The following is a 19,200-nucleotide window of genomic DNA, read 5'->3' on the forward strand; positions in this document are numbered from 1 at the left end:
AGTTACCTTGGGGGAATGGGTGAGACTGGACGATTTACTATTAAGCTCGAATTCACAAACCCCAGGCTCAAGTCACATGCTCCACCGACTGAGCCAGCCAGGTGCCCCCGAACTTAAAACATTTTTTATTGGAACCAACGGATGATGGCTTGCATACAACACAGCTGCCCCTAATTTTTTTTGAGTTGTCTTACCCAAGATTCTCAGCTCTCAACCAAACTTCCAAGCAAGGTTCAGAGGGCAGGGTACATTCTAGAAATAGAGCTCTGCCTGTTATTGGAGCGTAAGATGAACGTAGGGTAAGGCTGGGGTTGTATCTTTGCACATGGGCTAGAGTTCAAGTTTAATTTTATAGGCAACAAGGAGCCATTAAACTCTTCAGTAAGAATGGGCTGACCTAATTAGACATTAAGCAAGTTGGTTGTGGCAACAACAGGCTAAGCCAAAGGCCAGCTGGCTTTGGCAATAATCCAGAGAAGTGTTACCTGCTTAAATTTAAAGAACAAAGTCAGGGAGAGTGAGGAAGAGAAGACTGGCTCTGAATAGATGTTGAAGCTTTTACTTATTTGAAAGACAGCGAGCGAGAGAGAAGCAGACTCCCTGCTGAGCAGGGAGCCCAACGTGGGGCTCGATCCCAGGACCCTAGGATCATGACCTGAGCCGCAGACAGACACCTAACCGACTGAGCCATCCAGGAGCCGGGTTTGGGTAACCTTTGATGTCCCTATTTCATCTTGCCAATCAATCTGAATGACAAGTTTTTGGAGTCAGGGTTGTAACTAGAGGTCATTCTGGCCACCCCTGAAGCCCTGCTACACAGGAGCCCTTTGGCCTCTTGAGGAATTTTGGCCACCCCTCCACCCCCCACTGGTTTTAGTCAAGTATGGTCCCAGAATTTTAAAGGGAAACACAATTCTCTTAAATCCATCAAGAACTAGGCAGAGAGCATGGGTTCAGGATTGTTTTTATTTTCAGAGCCTGCAACAGCTGGTCAGTAATGTGAGCTAAGCTGGTACCATCTGAGGGCCATCCCACCTCCCTTTCCAGGCATCCAACCAACAGAATCCCTACAAACAAGATTAGAGACCAACTGAGATGTGTCTCAATGTGCGGTGAGAGGGGGAAGAGGCCTTCCTCTTTCTTCCTGTTCCCCTCCTCCCCACTGATTTTTTCTAACAAGATTGTTTTACAGCCAAATGCAACTGGAACCCATAACAACACAACAAACCATCCCCGGTACCACTGCCTCCTTCCCTACCTTGGGAGGAGGAAAGGAATTAAGAGGGGAGACTGGCTCTTGTGTTTAAGAAAAAGTTGGCTACACCCCAGTGGAGCAAAGATGGTGTGGGGGCTGGTGCCTATGGGTGGGGATGAGCAGGAACCAAATAGGCCTGTCCAGAATCAACCAAGTCAGCCCCAGCTCCTTGGATAGGAGCTGTTCCTTTGAGACCCCCATTTCCACGGGGTTAGATGACGGGGCAACTAGTGATGATCCATCACTCCCTGTCCCTCAAATTCAAACATGATAAACTCGGAAAGTTTTACCTTCAAAACCCACCACGCTGCCTCCTGAGAAACACATTCGGTATAGTCATCTGTACGCCAGCACCCACAGCCCTCTCCTAATGCCCAGGGCTTCCAGCCCCTCTTCACCCTTGGGTGGCCCACGAACACTGATTTGATCCTCCTTGACTTGGACAATGACTATTTTTAGAAAATTAAAAGCTATTCAAGAGTATCAGAGTAATCCAAGACACTCAGTATACACTCCCCTCCCCCATCCCGAAGAGCCCCCCCCGCCCTGCCCCCCCTACTCTAGGACACCTACACTACCACATTCCAACAATGATCTGGGGGCGGCCCAATGGAAGCTGCCTGAAGTGCTTTCCTGACTGGGACTCCTATACCAGCCAGCGTCACAGGGAACTGGGGTGAGGAAGAGCAGGGCCACCCCCCCCCATAGATCTCAGTGGCCTTCGAGGTAGGTCTGGGAGGTTTAGCTTATGTCCTGTAGCCAAGTCTGAGTCCAGTGCCTGTTCCTACCAGTACCTCAGTCCTTGGCTTTAAATAGCAGCGGGCCCAGTACCACAGTGCCTCCTGGGGGTGACAGAGCTCCTAGTTCTGTCCCTCAACACAAGTTTGCCGCTTCTCCCCCAACCTTTTTTTTTTTTTAAAAGCAGAGGTAGTCCCTGGGATGATAAAACCCTACCCAGAATGGCAGTATTATGACTTAAAGAAGCAGTTAAATAAAAGTCTCCAGGAGTTAAAAAAAAAAAAAAAAAAATAAAGTGATTGATGAAGTTGAATAAATTAACGATACGGGTTATCCCACCAAGACCATTCCCTTCCCAGGCTGTCTCTGGCATCTGACCACGGCATTTCTGCTTCCGTTACTTCTCTCACACTCTCCCTACCCGCCCCCAGGAGAGGACAGTGCCCAGTAAGGCCCCAGGTGGTCTGTCCGACGGCGGGCAGTGAGAAGTCAGAACTTCTTGACTCTGTGCTCGGACTGGTGCTGCAGCCAGTGACAGCAGTGACAGCCTTGGCGGCCAGTCCCGAGGCAGAAGGAGAATGTCTTACGGGGACGGAAGGGGTGCGGCTGGCGGGACGCTCCAACCCCGGGAGCGCAGAGCCAGGGGAAGGCCCACCGGCTCCGGGTCCTCTCTCCACACGTCGTGCACGCGGCTGGCCCCTTCGCTCAAGTTTCTCTGCAGCAAAGAGGGAAGGGGGGAGGCACGGAGGGAGCCTCAGGCTGCTGCTGTCTGGCACGGCCGCCCTCACAGCTTCTTCAGGCGGCTGTACATCTCCCTTTTGCTCTTTTCCCCTGCCCAGGTCCGGCTCTTGGTGCGGAACTTCTTCAGGTCTTCTTTGAAGTCCTCATGGTGCATGGGCCGGTAGCTGGGGGGCTCACAGTGAGACTGCAGACAGGAGAGGACGAGATGAGGGGTCCCTGGCTCACGCGGGGAAGCCGGCTCCCCCCATCTGGGCTTGCAAGGTGCGGAGCAGCGCCAAAAGCACAGCACGTTCCAGGGCCTTTCTTTGTGCAGGGCAGAGCCCCAGAGCCAGGACGAGACACAGCCATGACCACCAGACAGATCGGACTGTCCGAGCTGGGTGAGGGGGGCACCGTGCCCTCCAGACACTTCCCCTTACCTGGCATTTCAGGAAGAACTCCTTGTACCCGCCCTTCAGGACATACAGCTCAGGGTAGTGGAGTTTGGGATACTCGTTACCAAGCCGATCTCTCTCTCTCACGTACCGGCACCTGTCAGGAAGGCAGGCCAAGGCAAGGTGAGGCCTTCTGATACAGAGCAACACGAGACAACACAGTGAGGGCGGTGGGGCGGTGCAAGCACTCCTTACACAGCTTCCCAGTTTCCCGGTCATTCTTGCAAACAGTCAGTGTTGAGCCGTGCGTTCCTGGCCACACGTGATCGTTAGGAAGAGCTCACAGGTGGTGGGAGGGAGACGGTCTCTCTCCAATGATCCTGCCTCTGAGTTGCACAGCCCTACTGCCCAGCCCCTGCCCCCCACCGGCACCCCATGTGGAGCGACAGCTTCCGAGCCAGCTTTCCAATGCAGTCTCCACCCTTGGCACCCCACCCCCTGCCTCCTCCACGGCCGGGGTCCCTCCCTTATTTCCTGTGTAGGCTGGCTGCTTTCTTCCTATGCCTTTTAAATAGGCCGACCTAGCTCCTGCCTCAGGGCGCCTACTTGCACCCCCCACTTGGACGGAATCCTGAATACTCTTACTAATACCCTCACCTCACTGTGGCTCCTGACCTCCCAACCCCTGGTACAAAAGCCAAAGTCCTGACAGTGGCCCATAATGTGGTACCCCGCCCCTGCAGCCCTCCCCCCTCTCTACTCCAGCCACTCTGGCCCCCTTGCTTTTCCTCCAACCTGCCTGGGAGCACCCACCTCTCATTTTATTTGTCTCCGAAGCACCTTCTAACACACAGAGTAGCTGACCTATTTTTTATCTTATCTGTCTGCTCCCGCCCACTTGGAAATGCAAGCTCCCTGAAGGCAGGGCTGTTGGTTCTCCTACGTTTTGCCATTCTCCACACTACCCAGAACACTATCTAGCATGTGAGGGGCAACAGTAAGTACTTGTACCTGAATGAATAATCCCATTTGTGAAGGAACAGGAGTCCTCGCTCAAATCCTACCTCTTCCTGTAATTATGGTTTTGTGCCAATGCAGGGCCAGTCCCTATCCTTGGGAGGAAGGCGGGGAGACAAGTTCCTGCTGTAGTTGTATGTGTGCTAATGCGGCAAAACAGTAGCTGCTGCTGAAGTCAGGTGAAGCACACGTAGGCAAATGGCCCTTTTTTTTTTTTTTAAGATTTACTTATTTAGGGCACCTGGGTGGCTCAGTTGGTTAAGCGACTGCCTTCGGCTCAGGTCATGATCCTGGAGTCCTGGGATCGAGTCCCACATCGGGCTCCCTGCTCAGCGGGGCGTCTGCTTCTCCCTCTGACCCTCCCTCCTCTCATGCTCTCTATCTCATTCTCTCTCTCTCAAATAAATAAATAAATAAATAAAATCTTAAAAAAAAAAAAAAGATTTACTTATTTAGGGGCATCTGGGCGGCTCAGTCCATTAAGTGTCTGCCTTTGGCTCAGGTCATGATCTCAGGGTCCTGGGATTGAGCCCTGCATGGGGCTCCCTGCTCAGTGGGGAAGTTTGCTTCTCCCTCTCTCTCTTCCCCACTCCTGTGCACGCTCTCTCTCAAATTAAAAAAAAAAAAAAAAAAGATTTATTTATTTGAGTGAGTGTGTGTGGGGTGTGTGGGGGTGTGGCAGAGGGAGGGAGGGAGATAATCTCAAGCAGACTCCCCGCTCAGCGTGGATCCCAACTCAGGTCTTGAACTCATGACCCTGAGAACATGACTCGAGCCAAAATGAAGAGTTGGACTTTTAACCAACTGCGCCCCCCAGGCGCCCCCACGTGTCCTGACTTTTGAACTGGTTCAAGATGAAAAGGCTGCACAAGAATCCAGGCCTGTGGGCCTATGAAAAGTCTACCTTGGCCCACCCTTGTCAGAGCTGCAGCCCACCCTGGCCCAGCCCCCACCCCCCTCTCCAGCTGTCCCTCAGTTCTCCCAGCGTGGACCACACTAGCATCAGGGACAGGGCCGGGCTGGAGAAGGCCCAAAGCCTTGGCAACAGACACTGCTAGGTCAAGCCTATAAAAAGCCACACTCAAGGAAGCTGTTCATCAAATCAAATGACTGCTTAATAGATTAAGAATTTGGGAAAACATCTGCTACACATGAATTTGAACTTTCAAAGAAGCAAAGAGTTACATGTATGCAGGCTAAAGTACAGAAATGACTTGGGAGGTGCCAAGAGGGTGCTCCGTGTGCCGAGATACGCCCCGAGTGTGAGCCTCCCCCGCCTCATGCCCCCCGTTACCGCAGACTCTTGGCCCAGAGCCCGGCTGCACACAGCACTCACATGCGAGGGCCTCGCTCGGAAGAGAACTCGCAGTGGAACACGACAATGACACGCTTGCCATCAGTAGGCACGATGGGCTTCTTGAGTAAGAAGTCCTCAACCTCCTCTTCCATGTGCAAGTTCACCGCACCCTGTGGAGGTACCAGAGACTCTTTTGGCACCTGTGCGCATTGTCCTTGCCAGTAAGGATTCTGTGAGTCATCTTTAATCGGGCACCTCCTATTGTTATGACTGTGATGGGCAGGACGGGTATTCATGAATTCGGGACTTTCAAAAAGCCACCGAGACAGTGGCAAACGCTGTTATATTTAGTGTACCCCTTTACTGTATTTCAACACTATTTTATTGGTTAAAAGATTTAAGTTGGCACAACCAGTTACTTTCTTCCTGGGAAACCGTGTCCCCACACCTGCCCTCCACCCTGCAGCTTAATTCAACTATAGACTTAGAGGCATCATTAAGTCTGGCATAGACTGGGGCATGTCACCAGAGACTGGCTTCTAGGCAGAAGCCTTGGGGTGCCCAGGCCTGGCTTAGAAATCAGTGGGTACCACCTAGAAATGCCCTTGATGGTGATGGTGTGAGGCACAGGACAGAGAACATTTGCTGTACAATGTGGTGGAGTAGTGTAGGCCAGGGAATATTCTTCAGTGCACCAGGATTCAAGGCCCCTTTTAAAAATTCTCATAACCAGCATATGAGCTAGTAAGCAGCCAGGTGTCACCACCCACCTTTATTTTACTTTTTACTCTTATTTATTTTTTAAAGTAGGCTCCATGCCCAGTGTGGAGCCCAATGCAGGGCTTGAACTCACAACCCTGAGTTCAAGACCTGAGCTGAGATCAAGAGTTGGACGCTTAACCAACTATGCTACCCAGGCACCCTGACCACCCCTCCACCTTTTAAAATCATACATCCATGGGGTGCCTGGGTGGCTCAGTCTGTAAAGCATCTGCCTTCGACTCAGGTCATGATCCCAGGGTCCTGGGATGGGAGTCCTGCATCGGGCTCCCTGCTCAGCAGGGAGTCTGCTGAGTCTCCCTCTCCCTTTGCCCCTCTCCCTCTCTCTCTCTCAAATAAATATCTTAAAAAAAGTTATAAAATAAAATCACAGATCCTGTCAGGGCTCCTTCTACACCTCCCACAACAGTAGAACTCACAAGCAAACCTCAAGAACATACCTTGATGTGGCCTCCCTCATATTCATACGGGTACCGGCAGTCAATGATAACAAATTCTTTAATAAGGTTGGCAAACTTGCCGTTTAAAACAGATGCCATCTGTGGAGAGAAAGCCCAGGAAAATCAACTTTGGCTGCCTGAAACAACAGGTTCAAATACCCCACAGGTTGCAGGATCCAAAAAGATGACTTACAATTTCTGGAGAGATGTATTTTAAATCCTGATGTTTCCCAGCAACTGTACGAAAGAGATAACCCTTAAAAAAAAAAAAAAGAGACTTAGCAAATCTCAAGGCCTATAAATGCAACATTTATACTGCTAGCCTGCCTGGTAAGAGGCAGCTTTATACACAAACCTTAATAGTACAGGCAGGTTACTCATCTAGGCACTTCATTAAAATTCTGACATGTCATTTTCGCACACACCAACATGGCACATTGTTCTCATTCCCAAATGTAAAGCTGGGTAACCCTATCCAAGGATAGCTAGCTAGTAAGCCCGATGTAAATACAGAAACCTCAGGTAATTTCCTTCCCCCTACTTGTCAGGAACCTTCATCTCAGTAGCCAGACTGTCAGGAACATGGTGTTGGGCATTGGAGATGGGAAAAATGAGACCTGGCCTGGCCTTGAGGGGAAAGACAGGCACATCAGCAATTACTCATTAGGGCAACTGGCTGAATCAAAAGCTCACCATCCCTATGGCCATGTGCAAGGTCATTATGACAAGTGGAAGGTTCCACCAATGAGGACACACCCAGTCTTTGCTCGCTCTTCCCTTCAGATAGAATTGTCTCCTGTTTTTAACCTCCTTACGTGTCCCCATTCCTTCAAAACTCAGCTGGCTGAAATATGACATATGGCCCAGACCCATACCTTCCCCACTCTTCTGAGACAGCCCCCCTTTTTTCTCCCAGCCTGCTTACACTGCACTGACCTTCACTTCCATCTTCCGTGCGGTCCATGACATGGCAGGTCTTACCACATGAGAAGTGTTTTGAGGGAAGGACTGGGTCTCATACTGGAATCTCTCCCTAACACGTAACAGTAGTGCTTCAATAAATGTTAGCTAAACTAATGACTAAGAAATTGATCTAGTAGCCTTCACGTCCTGTGTGGCTACATGAGCTGCTACCGACACATTCTCTGTCCCACCCTTGTATTTCACCACAGCCCAAAGGCAGCCAAGTCCTCCACTCAGCAAATTGTACTATCAGGCCATCAGCAGGCCTTCCTCTGCACTTCCCTGAGGGCCTTCTCCCTCAAAGGCTGTGCTTCTCTGGACAACAGAGAGATCCGTCAGCTTCGGTTCTTCTAAGATAACCTTTCCATACACAGTTGTGTAGTGAGGCTATAGGTTTATTCTTGCGTCTTTGTACTTTACTGCACTACTATTTTTATAATCAGAAACACAGTTCCCAAAGGGCCTGGACTTTGGGTGGGAGTTGAGGTGGCTGGTTGGTGGCTTCCTACTTTGTCTGATCAGTACCAGTAAGGTCGACAGTCCCAGAGAGACCAAGATACATCAGATCATGAGTCTGTTTCCTTATCTTTAAGAACTTCAAACTGTGTCCCCTTGGGGGCATTGCAAGAGCCACCCCAGGGAGGGAGAAAGGCTGAGGGGAGGGGGGTTCTAGGAAACACACTAAAACCCAAATCACATAGAGCAGCTCTCCTTGTGTCTGTTTAGAATTACCTTGGAGAAGTCTCCTATAAGGTCCCTTGGGTCATTATCCAAAATGTTCTCAATGGTCCCCTTTGGGGAAGATGCCAGGGATAAAGACTGATGTAGAATCTGTAACAAATCAAAGGTAGAAAATGAGGCCATGATTCTCAATAGGACTTTTGAAAACATTCACCTAGCACATGTCTCAGGAGGAGAGTGACATGTAAAGGTCTACATTTAGCAAATACTTTTTCTTACTTGATTGAATCTAGAATGAAAAAGAGAAAGTAGGTCACTGACTAGGTCTACTATTATTTTAGTGTCTAACTGAAATGTTCTGAAACTAAGTTTTTCTTCTTCCCTTTCTAAATTTTTCAAAAAGACTTTATTTATTTGAGAGACAGTGCGCGTGCGCACAAGTAGGGAAACCGGCAGGCAGAGGAAGAGGGAGAAGCAGGCTCTCCGCTGATCAGGGAGCCTGATGTGGGGCTTGATTCCAGAGCCCTGGGACCGTGATCTGAGCCGAAGGCAGACACTTAACTGACTGAGCCACCCAGGCACTCCTCCCTACCTTTTTAAAAAAGGGGAATTAAAATTAAGCTAAGTTTATGGAGCACCTGGGTGGCTCAGTCGTTGTGTCTGCCTTCAGCTCAGGTCATGGTTCCAGGGTCCTGGGATCGAGCCCCAGACTCGATCGGGCTCCCTGCTGGGAGGGAAGCCTGCGTCTCCCTACTTCTCCCTCTCTCACTCCCCCTGCTTATGTTCACTCTCTCACTGTGTCTCTATCAAACAGATAAATAAAATCCTTAAAAAAAAATTAAGGCTAAGTCTAAAATAAATATTTTTTAACTCTGTTCACTGAGAAGCTCTAGAGGTACAATGAGCATTCCTAAAGGATACTGTGGTCTCTGAAAATTATTTTCCACTAAAAGAAACCAGGGCTTGAGGATGCCTGGCTGGCTCAATCAGTGGAGCGTGAGACTCTTGATCTTTGGGGTTGTGAGTTCGAGCCCCATATAGAGTGTAGAAATGACTTAAAATCTTTTTTTAAAGATTTTATTTGACAGAGAGAGACACAGCGAGAGAGGGAACACAAGCGGGGGGAGTGGGAGAGGGAGAAGCAGGCTTCCCGCGGAGCAGGGAGCCCGATGCGGGGCTCGATCCCAGGACCGTGAGATCATGACCTGAGCCGAAGGCAGACACTTAACGACTGAGCCACCCAGGCGCCTCATTAAAAATAAAATCTTAAAAAAAAAAAAAAAAAAAAAAAAAAAAAAGAAAAGAAACCAAGGCTTTTTGAAGATATAATTGACTCCATGTTGAGACAAGAAATATACAAGATAAACCTGGAATGCCTTCTGATAGTAGCAAGGAAGCTACCAGACTAGTAGGGCCATGTCAAAAGGGCTAGTCATGGGGTGGTAAGGATTTCTTAAGCAGGACACAAAAAGCACTAAACATAAATAAGATTGATTAACTGAAATACATTTAAAAAAAATCAAGAAATTTTGTTCATCAAAAGAACAGTATTAGGAGAAAAGGCAAGCCAGAGTAGGAAGATATACAATCTCTCAATAAAAGATTCATCTCTGAATACATAGAATACTCCCATAAATAAGAGATAATCCAGTAGAAAAATGGGCAATAACTTGGACTAGCAATACAGAGAGGAAAATCCAGGACCAAGAAAAATGACTATTAGGGAAATACAAACTAAAACCGCAGACACCATACACTCACCAGAATGGCTAAAACTAAAGGGATGAACAACACTAAGGATACTGGAAGGATGTAGAGTGCAACACTCATACACTGTTGTGAGAAGAACCCTGCTGGACAATGATTTGGCTGAGTGTCTACCAAAGCCAAACACGTGACTAGCCTAGGACCAGAATTTCATGAGAAATCAAAGTATATGTTTACAAAACAAAACTGTACAAGAATGTTTATAGCAGCTTTATTCATAGTTGTCAAAACCTGTGAACAGCTACCCAAACATCAACTATGGGACAGATAACCTGTACTCTGTTTGTGGGATGAAATACTACACAGCAATGACAAAAAAGGGGGGACATCACTCAACCATGGATAGATACAACACATGATTCTTACAAAAATAATGCTGAACAAGAGAATCCAGACATAAAAGAAATATATACAGTAGGAGTCCAAGGATAGAAGGTTCAAATACAGGCAAAACTCAGCCACATCAGCAGAGTTCAGGTCAGTGTTACTGACGGGGGAAGCATATGAGGGGCTCTGGGCTGCTGCTAGTGCTCTTTGCTGGTCATAGCTGGTATTTATGGGGGTATGTTCCCTTCATTTTTTTTTTAAAAGATTTTATTTATTTATTTGACAGAGAGAGACACAGCGAGAGAGGGAACACAAGCAGGGGGAGTGGGAGAGGGAGAAGCAGGCTCCCTGCCGAGGAGGGAGCCTGATGCGGGGCTCGATCCCGATTATGACCCGAGCCGAAGGCAGACGCTTAACGACTGAGCCACCCAGGTGCCCCGGGGTATGTTCCCTTTAAAGAGATCCAGCATTCATTTGCCTTTCCCAAGGGTGACCAAAGAGTTTGATGCGCAGAAGTTTCTCTTTGTAGGAACATTCTGCCAGTAAGTGAAGAATGATGGAACAGCAGGATCACTTTTTGAAACCTTGGTTAAATGAAATCTAGGCAATAATCATCAATGGCTGCCCGGTGGTGTGCCGCCTGATCAAAGTAAACAAATCATCCAGGAAATAGTCGTGCCAAAGAAATGGAACTCCAATCTGATCAAGCCTTCCTAGAGTCTAGGTTTATGGGTAATATAGAGGATAGAAGACAATGTTAGAAGATCCCATAGGACTGGGAACTTCTTTCTACAGGACAACTGGCCTGAGTTCTTCAGCCAAAAACTTCAAGAAGGAAACAAAAAGATGGAGCACCGGACCCAAATAATAAGAGACCTCGTGACCAACTGCAATGCACAGAACTTATTTCAACCCAGATTTGAACAAATAAACTGGAGACAATTAGAAATGATATTGGGGCGCCTGGGTGGCTTAGTTGGTTAAACATCTGACTTGATTTCAGCTCAGATCATAATCTCAGGGTCGTGAAATCCAGGCCCACATCAGGCTCTGCACTGGGTGTGGAGCCTGCTTAAGATTCTCTTTCCTGGGGCACCTGGGTGGCTCAGTCATTGAGCGTCTGCCTTTGGCTCAGGTCATGATCCCAGGGTCCTGGGATGGAGCCCCGCATCAGACTCCCTGCTCAGTGGGAAGCCTGCTTCTCCCTCCCCCACTCCCCGTGCTTGTGTTCCCTGTGTCTCTCTCTGTCAAATAAGTAAACAAAATCTTTAAAAAAAAAAAAAATTCTTTTCCTCTCCTTCTGTCCCCTACCCTTTTCTCTATTTAAAAAAAAAAATTTAGAAACGATATTAAGAAAATAAAAAGGTAATTTCCTAGTATGGCAAGAGTACAAGGAAATGAATATTCCTGGATATTTAAGAAGCTTTATGGAAGGCAATTTGTTGGCATGTATAAAATGCAAAGTTTCATAAATGTTCCTGCCCTTTAGTTTAGAATTCCTTTTTTTTTTGAGGGGGTAGTACAGAGGGAGAGGAAGAGAGAATCTTTAGCAGGCACCACGCCCAGCACAGAGCACGATGTGGCGCTCCATCTCACAACCCTGAGATCACGACCTGAGCTGAAATCAAGGCTTGGACGCTTAACCAACTGAGTCACCCAGGCGCCCCTAGAATTCCACTTTTAATTAGAAAAAGTAAAATGCTCATCAAGTATTAGATAACTAAAACAGATTATAAAACGTAAAACACCAGGCCTAGGTATTTTCATGGTTGTTGTCTAGCTGACTTTTTTTTATTCCCCACTGAGCAGGGAGCCCGATGCAGGGCTCAATCCTAGGACCATGGGGATCATGACCTGAGCCGAAGGCAGACACTTAACTGACTGAGCCACCCAGGCACCCCTCTAGCTAACCTTTTAAGACAACTAGTGGTTACTCAAACCTTTTCATGCTACAGAAAACATGGGCAGTTCTCCAGTTTATTTTACAATGCTTAATACCAAACCTTAATACCAAAATCTGATATAAGGACAGTATAATGAAGGAAAAACGTGTTTAATAAAAGCAATTCTAAATAAGCCAAACATGACATTTCATTAAGCAAGAATAGTTTTTTTTTTTGAGATTTTTTTTTATTTATTTGACAGAGAGAGACACAGTGAGAGAGGGAACACAAGCAGGGGGAGTGGGAGAGGGAGAAGCAGGCTTCCCGCGGAGCAGGGAGCCCGATGCGGGGCTCGATCCCAGGACCCTGGGATCACGACCTGAGCCGAAGGCAGACACCCAACGACTGAGCCACCCAGGTGCCCCAGCAAGAATAGTTTTAAAATCAGGAAATCTATGGGGCGCTTGGGTGGCTCAGTCGTTAAGCATCTAACTTCGGCTCAGGTCATGGTCCCAGGGTCCTGGGATCCAGCCCTGCGTCGGGCTCCCTGCTCAGCGGGAAGCCTGCTTCTCCCTCTCCCACTCCCCCTGCTTGTGTTCCCTCTCTTGCTATGTCTCTGTCAAATAAATAAATAAAATCTTAAAAAAAAAGTTCCTGATATATTATCAGTAGAGAAAGTTCCAAAATAACAGGAAAACAAACCATAACAAACTATGAGCAATTGATTTGATAGAATTGGATATGCTGAACTTGACACCAGAGGATACATATTTTTTTGAGTAAGGTGAAAGTTTTTACAAAAATCAAACTTTTATTAGGCCACAATAGGTCTGAATTAAAAGAAAACAAAGCAATTAAAACACTTAGAATACAATGAAAAACACTACACAGTTGTGAGACAAACTTAAAGTAATGGGAAATTTATAGATCCAAGCAGACCAGGAGACAGTGATGCAGCAAACCCAAAGAAACAAACCCTAAGGGAAGTCTGTCCTCCCTAGCCAAAGGACTAGGAAAAGGGCCACCTATAAAGACAGAAAACTTTTAGACAATACCACCACTGTAGCCAAACACCAAGGGAAAAATGATGGCCCTACACCATACCTGGTCAGCAAGTGGGGAACTTACTCATCCAATCCTTGCCTATCTGTAATGAAGTGCCCAGTCTCCATCCCACCAGGATGGTGTCAGCAGAGGCCTAGTGGGGACCTTGAACTCCCACTCCTGCCCAGCCATAATGAGACTTGCCCCCACCCAGTGTGTCAAGGGAGGCCATGTTGGGGAACCTGACCTTCCACCCTTATCATCCCTGCAGTAGCAGAGGCCTAAACAGAAAATTTATATAGACCAGAGTCTTATAATACCCAAAATACACAAGATACAACTGAAAGATCACTTGTCATACCAAGAACCAGGAAGATCTCAACTTGAATAGGAAAAGACAATCAATAGAAGCCAACACCACAACATGGATGCTGGAATTATCTGGTAAGGATTTTAAAAGCAGCCATCCTAAAAATGCTTCAATAGCCAATTAGGAACATGCTTGAAACAAATGGAAAATAGTTAAGTTTTGGCAAAGAAAAAGAACCAGATGGAAATTTCAGAATTAAAAAATACAGTATCATTCTCCTTGAGCAAAAAGGCACCTGCAAAACTAACCTCCTGGGGCTTCTCTGGACTGGCTGCCTCTTCGGCACTGGCCCCAGCCATGCTCTTTCTCCGCTTCGTATTTACGGGCAGGTGCTCCTCCTGAGATCGGTCTGGTCTTTTTAACACTGTCCGGGTGATGGAGCTACATGTGGAAGAAGAGTCAAACAGCTTGCATCGATTGCCCTACGGGGGAAAAAAAAAAAGAGACCCATCTTCCATTAAAACCTGCTCACTTGAGGGGCACCTGGGTGGCTCAGTCAGTTAGGCAGTCGACTCTGGATTTCAGATCAAGTCACGGTCTCAGGGTCCTGGGATTGAACCCCTTCCCTTGTCAGGCTCTGTACTCAGCAGGGAGTCTGCTTCAGGATTCCCTCCGCCTCTGCCCCTCTCTCCCCAGTTGCTGGAGCTCTAAAATAAATAAATCTTAAAACCAAAACCAAACAAAAACCCCCTGCTCACTTGGACGGTAAAGAGGATGGGTCAAGGGCTTCCTGAGATGGTTTAAAATTCACCCTAAGTCAGGAAACAGACACCGTCCCTTCCTCTAGTCCCAGCGACTCTTGGAGGGCCTGGCACATAGTAGCCACCAACTACCTGGTGCCCAGTGAAAAGTACACAGCTGGGCACCTGGGTGGCTCAGTCATTAAGTGTCTGCCTTCGGCTCAGGTCACGATCCCAGGGTTCTGGGGTCGAGTCCCACATCGGGCTCCCTGCTCGGCGGGGAGCCTGCTTCTCCCTCTGACCCTCTCCCCTGCTTGTGTTCTGTCTGTCAAATAAATAAGTAAAATCTTAAAAAAAAGAAAAAGAAAAAAGAAAAGTACACAGCTGACATGATATGGAGATGAAGACGACAATCCACTCTCAAAAGCTCACTATCTACACAGGGTCCTAAGAGTCAAATAACTGTTACCCTCTAGATGGGAAAACATTTTTGGTTTGCCTCCTCCTCTCGTTTTGATAACTTGTACCTTGCTTGAGTAGCTCAACAGATTTTAATACCCCACCTAAATCCAGAAAAGGTGGGAGGTAGCTAGAATATGCTAGGAAACAGGGCTAATAAGGTGTTAAAATAGTGCTAAGGGTGTAAGTCTGCAAGGAGCGGGGGTGCACAGAGAAGCAAGTGCCTTCAGAATTGTGTTCAAAAGTTGGTCTTTCTAGGATGAATTTCCCAGAGTCCTAGGGCAGCCACTCCGACCAGTGGTAGGGACAGTCTAAATTCGTGTGTCTGTTTATGACTCAGTGTGTCTTGGCCTAGCTTTTCCTTCCATGCAGAAATTTCCTTTCATACCCTGGTAAACCGCTCCTTTTAAAGCTGATACTACAATTTTGATGATGTGTCCTTGAAACATTCAGGTTAATCCCCAGCAAGAGTGTGCCACTCCCAGGTCAGCTGTCCCAGAGACCATGGATTTTCTCCTAACTTTTCTGAAATTTCTTTTAATGGAATGTTTTCTGAAAAGCAGGACCAGAGGTTTTTTTTCAGATTTTATTTATTTGACAGAGAGAGAGACAGCAAGAGAGGGAACACAAGCAGGGGGAGGAGAGGGAGAAGCAGGCTTCCTGCCGAGCAGGGAGCCCGATGCGGGGCTCGATCCCAGAATCCTGGGATCATGACCTGAGCCGAAGGCAGACGCTTAACGACTGAGCCACCCAGGCGCCCCCGGATTTTTTTTAACCTGGAAAAGCTGGAAGCATTTTTGGGAAAAGAATTCACTGCTTTCAACAGTCTCAGAGGGAATTGTGAACTCCTCCAGGGCAGAAATCATATTTCCAATACAGCTCAGCAATTGTGAGTCTGTAGTAAGCGTCCGTGCAAGGCAAGTCCTCGCTGTGAAGGGTCCCAGAACTCGACTGGTAATTTAAAAAATCCAATTAAAGGGGCACCTGGGTGGCTCAGTCATTAAGCATCTGCCTTCAGCTCAGGTCACGATTTCAGGATCCTGGGATCGAGCCCCTTATCAGGTTCCCTGCTCGGCAGGAAGCCTGCTTCTCCCTCTCCCACTCATGTTCCCTCTCTCGCGGTCTCTGTCAAATAAATAAATAAAATTTTAAATTAAATTAAAAAAACACAATAAAAAAAAACTGATAGCCATTTCCCAAGCTTCCTCATTCTGTACATAATTTATGTTTTTCAAAGTAGTGAATTTAGTCAAAGCATTTGTACTGGAATAGCCCATTTCCTCATAGCTATGCATGTTAATCTACTTTAATTCGTAAGTGGTCTCAAAAGTATAGTTCATTTGTCCCATATTTATATATAGTTCAAGGGCTGTGCTAGTTTAAAAATGTAAGGATATCAATTTATATGTATACCTAAGGGTGTGGGGCTCTGATTTTGTACTGTGACAGTATCTAATTTTCACCAGGCATTTGCACACTTGGTGAAGATGTGTCCCTGTGCAGGTATAGTCTTGCTTCTAGCTTTGATTGAAAGTATCCCTGATGGAAACAGAAGTCTATAGGCTATATACTGATAGAAAGTCTGTCAGTTACTGTTGTTTGGCAAGTGTTGCGCTAGATGATATGGAATATAAATACATGAGAAAGATAAAAAAAAAAAAAGGCAAATAGTCTTCAGACTTGATACTTGGAAAAAAGAAAGATTTAATACTTGAAAAGTCTTTTTCCAACTACCTGGATATTAGAGCCTGCAACAAATGTGGTCCTTCCCCTAATCAAGGCTCCTTGTTTTACAAACTGGGAAACATGCAGACAGATGAAATGCATCTCTCAAGGTCTCCATTTGTGGGTAGCTCAGGCGGGGTCTAACCCAGATCCCTAGGTCCTATCATTCCACTTCACCTTTGGTTGTACTCACCTAAGGTGGCATAATTGAGGGCACATCTCTACCATCCCAAACACTATGGAGAAGATGGGAGACCGCAGGTTCTCTACCCACCAGGTACTTAAACACACACAAAGACACCCAACAAAATTGAGGATGTATTTTAAGAGTGTCTCTCCACGGGCACCTGGGTGGCTCAGTTGGTTAAGCGACTGCCTTCGGCTCAGGTCATGATCCTGGAGTCCTGGGATCGAGTCCCGCATCAGGCTCCCTGCTCAGCAGGGAGTCTGCTTCTCCCTCTGACCCCCGCCCCTTTCCTGTGCACTCTCTCTCATTCTAATAAATAAAATCTTAAAAAAAAAAAGTGTCTCTCCCACTGACAACTTTGGTGTCAATGTCATGATTTTTTCTTTACTATTACCCCTAAATACCACCTGTTCCTAATTTATGATTCCTTCAATCTGTTCCCTCCTCTCTCCGTAATTCAGAAAATTAGCACTTTAGCACTTTGCCATAGTCACAACTGGCTCCTAAGTACCCTGTTTCTAACTGACCCCTCCTCCCTTCCAGTTAAGTCACACTCAACGAATCCTAGCGTCCCTGGGGAAATCCATCTAAACCCCTTAGACTGGCAGGCCAGTGACATCCGTCACAACCTCTACCCTGCCCACCACACGTCCCCGTTCTCCAGCTTCACAGGGCTATGCAGATGAACTGTTCTTTCATGAATTGACACATCCTGCCCCCCAAGTTCCCACACACCGTGAGACCCTTGGCAAACATGCCCTCTCTGCGGGATCAGCCCCCGAGTTGCTCACAGCACTCAGGTGGTTGCTCACAGTATATGGCTCTTTCCAGGGTGATGCACATTCCTGCCCTTGAAGTGTCCATAAGGCCCACCCGTTCGATGGGGTACATGTGGCAATACGTGTGTGTTTAACAAGGCCACACACACAGGGTAAGCTGTGGTCTGCTTCACCATCGAGGGCTCCAGAACTCTGCTGCTACCCCATGACGGAGACGTGGAAAAATAACCCACTCCTTGCTATCTTACTCCTTAAAGTGTCAGGTTTTAATACGGGGACTGAGTTAAAGGTGTAGCTGAGGGACACCTGGGTGGCTCAGTTGGTTAGGCGTCTGCCTTCAGCTCAGGTCATGATCCCAGGGTCCTGGAATCGAGCCCCACATCAGGCTCCTTGCTCAGCGGGGAGCTTGCTTCTCCCTCTGCCTGCAGCTTCCCCTGCTTGTGCTCTCTCTCTCTCTGACAAATAAATAAATCTTAAAAAAAAAACCCACAAAGGTGTAGCTGAGGATGACAGTGGGGACAAACCCTATTTGGGACAAGACAATGTTACACAGGCTATAAAGATGGCTAATTAAGGACACCGGCTAGAAGGGAAGCCTCAATGTGAAAGCAGACTGAGTTCATCTACTGACGCCTCAGATTCCTGGCTGAAGGCAATGATGGTGGCCACAGCAAGCCACCTGCCCCTTCTCAAACTCACACCACCTCTCAGAGCAAGTTAAGCTGAGGGCCAGAGATGGCTCTGCTCTGCAGAGGTGCAAAACAGAGCTTCACGGGCCACTTTCGGACCCCATTCCAATGACGTAGTCATCCAAGGATGTGCTTCTAGCAGTAACAATTGTAACGAAATGCCTAGCTGGGTCAAAGGCAATTCTAACTTAACCTAGGCAAAAGAAACACAAATATCTGTCCTAAATATGAGCTGTGGGTGAGTCTATACAGGAGAAATGGAAAAACATAAAAATGATATAAAACTTCAATTATCTATGGGTAATACTCTCAGCACCCTTAAGCTCTGAAATAATCCTAAACCCCATGTGGAAAATACCTGAAGTAAAGCAGAATCTTTGAGCAGAAAACAGAGATAAAGCAGTGTTCCAAATGTTTGGCAGACGTCGTGCAAATGCTGGAAAGTGTGGACAAAACAACCAAACAAGCTGAAGAAAGAGGAGAGCCAGAGACCCAGGGACAGAGGACAGCCAGCTCCCCACCTTGCAAACGGGAGCTCTAAAGAGCTCAGAGTGCCCACGTAGGTGTACTCCTCAATAGCTCCTAGGGGAGATGCTGTGTTTTGAGGCCGAACAAGGCCCCAGCCTGTGAACTCAGCCTCATGCAGGGCCAATCCCCAGACTATCCATACTTGCACCCACAGCTTAGAACACAAAGGTGCCATCAATCACTGTCACTTGTGAGGAATTCAATTTAGCAGATATTTCCCTGAGATCTTCAACTAGAAAGTAAGAGAGGTCAGAGTTGAACAGAAAGGACATTAACACACACACACACACGACATTAACTTGACCAAGAATGGCTGGGATAAACTAAAAATTATAAAAATAAGAACTACATGTGTATTTATCAGCCAGACTTCCTCACACACCAATGAGGACAAAAGAAAACTTAAAGAAACAGTGTAAACAGTTCTCTTTACACTAGAGAACACTAGTGACCAGTCAGGGGAAAGGCCCACAGAC

At 47.2% G+C, this 19,200-nt stretch overlaps 1 protein-coding gene across 5 annotated transcripts in view; it reads right to left on the minus strand.

Annotated features, from left to right (window-relative positions):
- Positions 1-948: 948 nt before the first annotated feature.
- The window catches only part of CDC25A (cell division cycle 25A), a 28,101-nt gene continuing 9,849 nt past the window's right edge, over positions 949-19,200 (minus strand). For all 5 annotated transcript variants that reach the window (XM_073901104.1, XM_025885579.2, XM_025885577.2 and 2 more), the window contains 7 exons: positions 13,926-14,099; positions 8,338-8,436; positions 6,836-6,898; positions 6,643-6,741; positions 5,462-5,592; positions 3,154-3,265; positions 949-2,918 (listed from right to left, as the gene is read on the minus strand). In XM_073901104.1, the coding sequence (XP_073757205.1) occupies positions 2,778-2,918; positions 3,154-3,265; positions 5,462-5,592; positions 6,643-6,741; positions 6,836-6,898; positions 8,338-8,436; positions 13,926-14,099 (819 nt within the window). In that variant the 3' untranslated portion in view covers positions 949-2,777. The remainder of the gene's footprint in view (positions 2,919-3,153; positions 3,266-5,461; positions 5,593-6,642; positions 6,742-6,835; positions 6,899-8,337; positions 8,437-13,925; positions 14,100-19,200) is intronic.

Source organism: Callorhinus ursinus, unplaced genomic scaffold (genome assembly GCF_003265705.2).
Source record: "Callorhinus ursinus isolate GAN/ISIS: 27379988/994484 unplaced genomic scaffold, GSC_fseal_2.0 scaffold15, whole genome shotgun sequence".
Lineage (NCBI taxonomy): Eukaryota > Metazoa > Chordata > Mammalia > Carnivora > Otariidae > Callorhinus > Callorhinus ursinus.